Source organism: Eschscholzia californica, unplaced genomic scaffold (assembly GCF_041429995.1).
Source record: "Eschscholzia californica isolate CP2 unplaced genomic scaffold, dmEscCali1.0.p SCAF_5, whole genome shotgun sequence".
Lineage (NCBI taxonomy): Eukaryota > Viridiplantae > Streptophyta > Magnoliopsida > Ranunculales > Papaveraceae > Eschscholzia > Eschscholzia californica.
In genome coordinates this window covers 51,365,948-51,376,324 of record NW_028238472.1, presented here as the reverse complement: position 1 = coordinate 51,376,324, position 10,377 = coordinate 51,365,948, and the positions used below count along the sequence as shown (strand labels likewise).

The 10,377-nt window shown below is 37.9% G+C and overlaps 3 protein-coding genes across 3 annotated transcripts; 1 reads left to right on the top strand and 2 right to left on the bottom strand.

The window, feature by feature from the left end:
- The first annotated feature begins 1,283 nt into the window (after positions 1-1,283).
- LOC147540375 (uncharacterized) lies at positions 1,284-4,502 on the top strand. Its single transcript, XM_086642394.1, has one exon. It carries the CDS (start codon positions 1,329-1,331, stop codon positions 3,846-3,848), a length of 2,520 nt encoding a protein of 839 aa, XP_086498520.1. The 5' UTR covers positions 1,284-1,328; the 3' UTR covers positions 3,849-4,502.
- Positions 4,503-4,633: 131 nt separating this feature from the next.
- Positions 4,634-6,054, bottom strand: LOC147540374 (uncharacterized). The gene is made up of 2 exons (XM_086642591.1): positions 5,554-6,054; positions 4,634-5,438 (listed from the first exon to the last, which is right to left on the bottom strand). Exons 1-2 carry the CDS (start codon positions 5,824-5,826, stop codon positions 4,668-4,670), a joined length of 1,044 nt encoding a protein of 347 aa, XP_086498717.1. The 5' UTR covers positions 5,827-6,054; the 3' UTR covers positions 4,634-4,667.
- Positions 6,055-6,743: 689 nt separating this feature from the next.
- Positions 6,744-9,731, bottom strand: LOC147540373 (uncharacterized). The gene has a single exon (XM_086642677.1). It carries the CDS (start codon positions 9,728-9,730, stop codon positions 6,974-6,976), a length of 2,757 nt encoding a protein of 918 aa, XP_086498803.1. The 5' UTR covers position 9,731; the 3' UTR covers positions 6,744-6,973.
- Positions 9,732-10,377: the final 646 nt, after the last annotated feature.

Sequence of the window (10,377 nt, the reverse complement as noted above, 5' to 3'; positions counted from 1 at the left end):
AACACTTTTATCGTATGTGCCACTAGAAACTTAGTGATAAAGAGATAAGACAACATTGGACATGTTATGGTGTGATTACTGTGATGGTCCTCTGATCGTGTAATGGGAGCTAGTCTTTGGGCCAAAACTTTTAGGTGAGCTAAATAGCTTTTAACGCAAGGGCTATCGTTCAAATCAATAACACATCTTCCTTATTGGGGTTGATTTAAGTTTTGGCAGCAATAGGATTATTTAATTAGGCAGCTATGTCCATAAGATCTTGTCGAGTGATGATCTTATAACTTTTTTTTATCATCTATTGTTCACGAGGTTAGGAATTAAAATCTTGTAGTCTTTATCTTTTGACGATCTTACAGAGCCGTGGCTGAGGGGGGGCGGGCAGGGCATCCGCCCTGGGCCCCCCACCACCAAGAGGCCCATTTTGTCCGAGGGTTATTAAGTAACATATAGATTGCAGCATAGTAAGTAATGTTAAAGCCCTGTTAGCCTTCTTGGTCTAAATTTTGAGCTTCCAAACTAATGACTCGGGTTCAAATCCCATTCCCCTCATTTTTCTGTTCATTTTTTTCTTTTCTAAAACTGAGATGTTAATTGCTAAATGAATCCTTATTTCTGCTCACTTATACGTTTTCTTAACAATTTTGTTATTTTGGGTGCATTTTTTCATTTTTTGTGGTGTTTTTAAGAAATAGGAATCTAAGTGTTTTGTACAAAAATCCCGACAATACGTAAATAGGTATGTGACAATCATGATGCAAAAGAAACCATATCAAAACAATTTTGCCCAGGGCCCTCAAAGTGTTTCGTGAATCTATCTGATAAAAGGATTACTGTTTTCATGTTGTTGTCCCTAGCTCCAACTGTGCCCCATACTCAACTTGGTTGACCAAAATTGTGTCGTTTTACCCGCCATTCATGTTCGACTTCCCCAACGGTCATCTTAATCTGTACCCTTACCGACCCCTAAGTTACAGAGCAAACAACACGGAATCTATGTAGAGACAATTCAACCCTTAGCACCCACAGTCCAAAAACTTCCAAAGAAAATCTATATTCGTAAAGTCCATACACTGCCCCATCTCCCACCTTTGATCTTTGCTCTTTGCTCTTCTGACTCAACATAGACGGTATATTTGTATAGAGAGAGGGAGACAGAGAGAGAGAGAGAGAGAGAGAGAGTAAGTACCGGGTTTGTCAAGTCTATTGACTGACTCCAGACTTTGACTATTGAGTAGAGATGAACTGACATATATACTATGGTATTATATTCTTCAATCATGCCAAATTCATTACAAACTACTACAATCCCTTTTACAAGATCATTATTCATGGCTTCATCTCAACTTCTCTATCCCTTCTTCTTTTCTTGTTTTGTTAATGTTTTTCTCTCTACAACCTCTGCTCTGAGTTCCGATGGGAACGTTCTTCTCTCTCTTTTCAACAGATTTTCCTCACCTGAAGATCTATTTTGGAGTTGGAACTCATCCAATCCAACTCCATGCCACTGGGTAGGTATCAAATGTGATCTTAAACACAACGTCGTTTCTTTGAATCTGAGTCATTATGGGATTTCTGGTCAATTAGGATCTGAAATTGGATCGTTAAGATACATTGAGACAATTGATCTAAGTAATAATCAATTATCTGGTTCAATCCCTCAAGAGTTGGGAAATTGTAGCCATCTTGGATACTTTGATCTTTCATGGAACCATCTAACCGGTGAGTTACCTGCAAATAGCTTAAAGAATTTGCGGCTACTTAGTTATTTCTCCATTTCGTATAATAACGTGACTGGAGAAATACCTGAAGCTTTATTTGAGCTCAAACATTTGAAACTACTTAATCTTACTGGAAATAATTTGACGGGTTTGATCTCAAATAATGTCGGCAACGCAAAAAAGCTCACGATACTGAGCCTTAGCGAAAACAAATTGTCAGGTGAAATACCGAAAGCGTTATTTGAGCTCAAACATTTGAAAGAACTTAATCTTACAGGAAACAATATCAAAGGTTTGATACCAGATAACGTTGGCAATGCAACAAAACTCACGATATTGTGTCTGAGCTTAAACAAATTATCTGGAGCAATACCTAAAGCTTTGTTTGAACTCAAATATTTGGAAGAACTTTATCTTAGATCAAATAGGTTCACAGGTTTGATCCCTAATAACATCGGCAAGGCAACAAAGATCATGAAACTGAGTTTGAGCAAAAATAATTTATCAGGTGAAATACCGAAAGCCGTATTTGAGCTCAAACATTTGAAAGAAGTTTATCTCAAATCGAATAATTTCACAGGTTTGATCCCAAACAACATTGGCAATGCAACAGAGCTCGAGAGAGTGAGTTTTAGTGAGAATAAATTATCTGGAGAAATACCTAGTTCCTTGTTTGAGCTCAAACATTTGAGAGATCTTTATCTTAGTAACAATAATTTCACAGGTCCGATCCCAAGTAATGTTGGCAATGCAACTGAAATCACGTTGATGTATTTAAGCTCTAATAGTTTATCAGGAGAAATACCTATGGCCTTCTTTGAGCTTAAACATTTGAGAGAATTTGACCTTGGACAAAATAATTTTACAGGTTCAATCCCAAATAATGTCGGCAATGCAACTGAGATCACGATCCTGCAATTAAACAATAATAGATTATCAGGAGAAATACCTAATTCTTTGTTTGGGCTCAAACATTCGAGAGATCTTTATCTTAGCAGTAATGATTTCACAGGTTCGATCCCAAATAACGTCGGCAATGCAACTGAGATCACGGTACTGTATTTAAGCTCTAATAGTTTGTTAGGAGAAATACCTGTGGCCTTCTTTGAGCTTGAACATTTAAGAGAATTTGACCTTGGATGGAACAATTTCACAGGTTCAATCCCAAATAATGTCGGCAATGCAACTGAGATCATGATACTGCAATTAAACAATAATAGATTATCAGGAGAAATACCTATAGGTTTCTTCGAGCTCAAATATTTGAGAGAATTTGATCTTGGATGGAATAATTTTACAGGTTCAATCCCAAATAATGTCGGCAATGCAGCTGAGATCACAATAATGCAATTAAGCAATAATAGATTATCAGGAGAAACACCTAAAAGCTTGTTTGAGCTCAAACACCTGAAACAAATTTATCTTCAATTTAATTATTTCAGAGGTTTGGTCCCAGATAACATCGGCAATGCAACAGAGCTCGCGATACTGGATTGGAGCCATAACAATTTATCAGGAGAAATCCCATCTTCATTTGGCTTATTAGGTAATGTCACTGACATTTACCTCAATAACAATCTTCTGTCCGGTACAATACCACCTGAAATTGGAAACTGTAAGTCTTTGATCAATCTCTTTTTAGCAGAAAATTCGTTGTCTGGCTTATTACCTCCACTTAGCAAATCTCTTCACTTAGTAGATCTACGAAACAATCACTTAGATGGTCAAATCCCCGAAACCTTTATTGATGGAAACAATTTGTACATGCTTGATATCAATGGTAACTCTTTTGAAGGACGTGTTCCAAAGTCTCTAAGCAATTGTAAAGAGCTACGGTATCTAGACATGGGAAACAATTTGATAAAAGATAAGTTCCCTTCTTGGCTGGCGTCATTGCCACATTTACGTGTTCTTGTTCTTCGATCGAATCATCTCCATGGACCCCTTGAACTTCCCCTTCAAAATGATTTTGCATTTTCTATGTTACATGTCATGGACATCTCAAATAATTCTTTTAGTGGGAGTTTAACATCGAAATACTTTTCGAGATTTAATGCATTAATGAAGGCAACTGATCAATATTCCCAGGACTTCACTTTAAATAACTACTACAGATATCCAGGGGGGTAAGCAACAAAGGAATAGAGATGTTATTAGATAGGATCAACATTCAATTTAAGGGTATAGATTTATCTAGGAATACGATCCAAGGACGTATACCTGAATCAGTTGGTGATCTCAAGTTTCTGCACATGTTTAATTTTTCTCACAACAATTTCTCGGGCCATATTTTATCGTCGTTGGGAAACTGCAAGAAACTCGAATCGTTAGATCTCTCAGACAACAAATTGTCAGGCAATATACCCTGGGAACTTGCGAGTCTAACATCCCTCGCAGTTTTGAACCTTTCGCAAAACCAACTCACTGGAACCATACCAACAGGTAGACAATTCGACACATTCCCAAACACTTCCTTTGAGGGGAACTTGGGTTTGTGTGGGTTTCAAGTGTCAAGAGATTGTGGGGATCATGTGAAAGTGCCTGAAGTAGAAGAAAGTGAGGATGATTTAGGGGAAACTAATATGTTTGATTGGAAAAATCATGTTGATGGGTTTTGGTTCAGGACTTGTAATTGGAGTTGTCATAGAACATATCATATTGGACGGGAAGCTAACAAAGTTACTCCTCCAAAGTCTGTTGAAACACTTCATTTGATCCAATGGTTTGATCTCCGAATGGCCAGATGAACATTGTGCTTACTACTCAATTACCCATGTATTTTAAATAATACTAGGTATAACCCGTGCCTTCGGCACGGAATCTTAAATTGAGTTGAATCGTTAAGTTGATTCTTAAGTATATAATAATAAAGAGAAAAACTTTAATATAAAAAAATGAAATCTAAATGTGGGAGACACTAAATGAATAGTTTTGAAATATATGAAATAACTACAACAAAATTTCATTATAAACAACATTTGTTGTAGTAAATAAATTGGAATTTTCAGGCAATAATATATGCACTCTCTTGCTGTCAGTACATCTAGAAAGAGCCACATATAATTGTCCGTGACTGAATACTGGAAACCGCAGGTCTATTCCCACATGTGTGACTGACTGGCCTTGAGACTTGTTTATTGTCATTGCATATGCTAAACGAACAGGGAATTGACGTCTCGTGAATTGAATGTTCAACTCAGAAGAACTCGGGGTCAGAGAGATTCTAGGAATAAATACCATGTTGCCGCGTTTATCTCCAGTCAAGATTTTTGCTTCAAGAACTCGGTTGCCACAGTTGACAACCATCAATCTGGTGCCATTACATAGTCCATCTTTAGGGGAAAGGTTCCTAAGCAGCATAATTGGAGAACCGATTTTTAACTGCAACTTGAATGGTGGTAATCCGGAAGGATTAAGGGAGTTTAGGAACTCGTTTGGGTAGCGAGCATTAAAAGAGTAATCGTTATCTTCAGTTTCATTCATTTTGTCAGCAGCCAGGTAAGTGATCATTTCGCCAGGAGTTATGTTTAAAGCTAAAGTATTTATGGCTGACACATCTTCATTCCGTGCCGACAAAATGGTTCTTTGTGTAAGATAATTGGTTGTAAGATTATGATCCATATTTAACTCAGGATAAACTGCACTTACGAGTTCTTCCAGAGTACGACATCTATTTAGGTAAGGAGGTAATGGTAAATTTTCCGAATCAGTTGTCCCTACCTACATAGGAAAATACAATAAGTTATTAAAAAATATATATATTTTATTTTATAAATTTACAAATTTATAAAATAAATGTGAACAGTAAGTTATGAATATTAGTTGGAGAATATACCTGTTGAAGGAAAGTCCGAAACATGTGATTGTCAGCGTCATTCGACTGGAGACGCATGTTTTGTGAAAGAGTGATTACCTTAATGCTAATCCAAAGAAATGATCTCCGTAGTGAGGCCCCTACTATTTGTTCCCGTACTCCTTTAGGGACAACCGGAAGAATTTGACGAAAGTCACCACCAAGAACAACAGTTAATCCACCAAAAGGTTTGTTGTTATTACGAATATCTTGAAGTGAACGATCTACAGCCTCGACGCAATACTTGTGTTGCATTGGAACTTCGTCCTATATGATCAACTTTGATGCTCTGAAAAAATCCGCAAGTGTTGTTTGCTTACCAATGTTACAAACTGAATCTTCGTGGACATCAAGAGGAATTCGAAAGGTTGAATGAGCGGTTCTTCCTCCGACCAGTAGTAATGAGGCAATACCTGATGAAGCAACAGTAATAACTATATTGCCATTTTTTCGACATGTTGCTGCAATTGTATTGTATAAAAATGTTTTTCCAGTTCCTGCCCCACCGTTAGGGGTGGTAAAAAAATCTGGAAGACCGTTATCCGACCCGTTCGACCGAGATAAAAAGTGTCCATGGACACCTGATGGTCATAACGGTCAGTGTCCGACCGGCCTGAAAGAATTGGCAGACGGTCACGGTCAAAATTCTATGTCGAAGGACCGACCGCTGGCCGACCGTTACGAGTGACCGAATAGGTTGACCGACTAAACTGTCCTCATTTTTAGAAGTTGACCGTTGAATTTTATAGACATATGAATATGTGATGATCGTTGGCTATAGTCATATAGTCCTCTGGAAGACCAAACATTAGTGCATGGCTTAATTATATCCTGTCAAATGATGATCAACTGTGTTTTTTCTTTTTTATATTTACTTTTGATTTCTTGGCTAAACATCTTCATTTGTAAGTAATTTTGTTTGTGGTAATAAAAATAAAGTTCTGAATTAAGTAAATTTATTGGAAAGTCCGGACCGAGACCGTCCGGTGTCCGACTAGACCGGTTAAATAAACGGTCTTGGATGGTCAATGGACAAAGAATTCTTGAGAGTGACCGTTCGAGTCCGCCCGAGTAAATAGGTGGTCACCAACAGTTTATGTCCGAGTCGACCGGTTCGATGAAGTTAGAGTCCGATACCGACCGGTCCGGACCGATTCCCACCCCTACCCACCGTTGAGGAAAAACAGTAACCCTTCATTGTTATTTACAGAACTAACAATGGCCTCAAAAGCTTGATTTTGAGCACTATTCAGGAGGTCAACTTTTGAAGCCAATTCTGTATCATCAATTGATGTTTGTAGTTGCATATGTTCCCAAATAAATCGGTTTCCTGAAATTTGATTCCACCGTTGATTGGGTTGAGGCATGGATGAGAAATCGTCTTTCAGGGATTTACCATACTCTAGGAGGATTTCGTTGAGGAGGTGCAATCCAAAATCCCGTATCTGAGAGTCTGTTCTGTAATACCTCGTGTAATATGAAGTTGGTGTCCTAGATCATCACAAATGTTTAGGGCAAACCTATCCCATAAAGAAGATGGATTTAGTGGTGCACATTCTAATAGAATAATACAAAACAATCTTCGTAATTGGTAACCTGTATTTATTTTCGCAGCTTCTTCTAGACATAATATCCATTCACCATCATCTTCCAAAAGTCCACGAGCAACACATGCTGATTTGAAAGTGTTATACACCTCACCATTTACCGTACGCAATGATTCGAATGATTCTGGACCTTTTACAACAATTAATAATAACCGCAAATAAAACCTTTCTCTTTCGTTAGGATTAACAAAATACATTCTTCCTATTGAAAACCCTTTTTTCCTTTTCCCCCATATTTTTGATTGTTTGTCCCATACATAGTGTTGAGGGAATTCTTGATAAGTGTAATTTCTTGCCATTGGATCTATACCACAACGAAAGAAGAAAGCCATTAATGTAGATATTTCGTTATCAGCTTTATATTGAACGGATTCTGGATTGTCCATAGGCTGAAAAACGACATGATGCATACCAGGTAAATGCACAGCTAACCTCACTACGGACGGATATTCTTCATGTAGTAAATACCCGAATAATCTCCATGCTTCTTCTGGTGGTGCTATATATCGTGAGTCAAGGTATTGTTGAATCTCATCTGTTGCACCCACAACCATAGTAGTACGATCACCCCCTTTGTAGATATACTTGTTTATATATTTAACACATCGTACACTTGCACAAACTTCCACATTGATGTGACAATCAAATAATTTAGAAAGGTGGGGGTTATAAGGAACGACATCCCTATTATCAACAAAATGACCTCTGACGAAGAATGCACGACCATCATTACGACGACGATATATCGGGTATCCATCTTCTCCTATAGTTGTTTTATCCACAAACTTACGGGGGTAACCTTTTGAGCATTTTCCGTTTATCATACACGGAGAAGTCGGACGTCGTAAACCACACGGACCATGTACCATACAATTTTTAACAGTCTCAAAAAGTAGGGGATCGGCATCCTGATCTGGAAATTCGGCAGAAATAAATTGATCAACCTGAGAAGGTGTATGAATTTTGTCTGATTTTTGAAGGAAGATGAGAGCATGCATATGAGGCAATCCACGTTTCTGAAACTCTATTGTGTAAACATGAGCAACGGCTTTTCCGAACAAACCATCTTTATTAATTACGCTCATTAATTTTTTGCGCTTTAACTCGAAAACACGTGCAACTAAATCTGGTCGATCAATAAGAGTTTGATTGGGTAACAGTGCAGCCGCTATTTCTGGCCATTTTGGATTTGCAGTCATTGTTAAAAAAATATCTGGATGATGGTGGTAACGTGTGATTGCCATAGAGTCTTGGTATATTTCAAACAAATGCCTACTGCTACCTGTAAAGGACGAAGGTAAGATAAATCGACGACCTATTTGATCAGGTTGCAACCCAGCACTTGCCATATCCGTGAGACCATTATACAACTCCGACCGTAACTTGCTCTGATGAAGTCTTATATAATTCAAGCGATTCTGTTCGGTTGAGGCCCATGCATCTATCAAAAACTCTTGGAATAAGTTACACGCCCTTAATATAGTTGAATATTCATCAAGACGCTGGAATAGACGATGACCGAAGAACTGCATCTGAGTCAGACGTTTTCTACTTATCCGATTCAATTTTGTATCCCACTGTTTTAGTTCGGGATACCATCCCAACTCCCCATACGGAAAAAGCAAAACATAGTGTAACGGCAAATAAGCAGGGTGACAGTCAGATATTCTCATTAATTCAGTACCTCCTTTCAAGTGTAAAACTATATCACGGGACGAACATATTTCGGTCCCATCTCCAGGGATTATTATAGCAATTTCATCTGTTGTAGGTAGATTATAGCGTCGTCTGTCGGTTGCTGAATTATATTGAAGACTAACGGGTATATCTTTCCCTGACGAATTCAGTTGCATTAAAATTTCGTGAGCCTGTTTATAGATTGGAAAAAATGCATTCTGGCTGATTAAAGTGTCCTGGATAATTTGGAGGATCGAAACATCTAAATCGTCATTTCTACGACAACGGATGTTTAGAGCAGACGATGGATCATAAATGTAAAGTTGAGCATAGGAGGGAGGTGTTCCATCCTCTAGTAAAAGTGATCCGGTTCTGTGGCGCAATTCTCCATGTATAGTGAATGAGACAGGACCCTGACCATTGAAATTTCTGCGATCCAAGTTGCATCCTAAACTTGTGAAAGCATTTGATGCATTGTAACGTCGAATATTACATCGAAATGCTTTACATTTAGCATCAGTGCCATCATATAGTGCTTTTAAGGACATAGGGGGTTCACGCAGTTGAGGTAGTTGAATTTTCCCTTGTAAACAACATGTCCCAAATAATGGACTATCAGTACGAGAGTTACTCAACTTTTCATCAAGCCAGTGGAGTGCTTTACAATGTGGACAAACAACTTCCATTAACCCAAGGGAATGACGATCCAAAATCATAGTTGGTGCGTCTTCCACGAAAAAAGATGTAAGTTGGGGGAATTCATCAACCGTATTACCAGACGTGGTTTGAGAGCGGTTAGATGGTTCACCCTCTTCATAACAGCTAAAATTAAATCTCATACGCTTAACCAACTGTGTATGTTGACCTGCCGACATGTTTCCCTATCCAGGTATATATATATTATATACATAGGTGATCGCATAAGTATTTGACAAAGGTTAAATTTTTTGGTGTAATATAACAGTACATACCTCATGTTGATTTGCCGTCGCTTTTCGCTTTCGTTGGCGTGTTACACTTTCATTCTCACGCCGCATGCGTTGAGATGTACTTCGACTTTATATTGATATTAAATAAATTAGTTGCTATTTGGATCGTAGTTATTACAAATGTACATTTATGTATAATATATTGCTGGAGCCATTCTAAATTTAGAGTATAAAGAATTATGAATTAGGAAAAATGATATAAACTATTTGGCATACTTGTGGTTGATTTGTCACTGTTTGTCTTCTTTTCTGGTGCGTTACCGTTTCTTTCCGACGCCGCATGCGTGGAGTTGTACTTCGATTCTATATTGATATTAAATAAACTCCTTAAAAAACAAATTGTAGTTATTTGTTCTTAAATGACAACTATGTAAGAAAATTTACGTTTGTCGAAGCGAGTAAGGTTGCGTTGACTGTATTAGGAGACGTTGTTCGAGAGCGGCTGGATGTCTCACCTTCTTCATAAATACTATTAACAAACCTGTAACGATTACCCCAATGAAGATGTTTATATGTCATGATGATTGGTTGTT

Excerpts from the sequence above, each read along its gene's own strand:
- LOC147540375 (XM_086642394.1), top strand. The coding sequence starts at position 1,329 with ATGGCTTCATCTCAACTTCTCTATCCCTTCTTCTTTTCTTGTTTTGTT.
- LOC147540374 (XM_086642591.1), bottom strand. The coding sequence starts at position 5,826 with ATGCAACACAAGTATTGCGTCGAGGCTGTAGATCGTTCACTTCAAGAT. Across the intron at positions 5,439-5,553 it reads TTCGGACTTTCCTTCAACAG|GTAGGGACAACTGATTCGGA; the intron begins GTATATTCTCCA and ends TTTCCTATGTAG.
- LOC147540373 (XM_086642677.1), bottom strand. The coding sequence starts at position 9,730 with ATGTCGGCAGGTCAACATACACAGTTGGTTAAGCGTATGAGATTTAAT.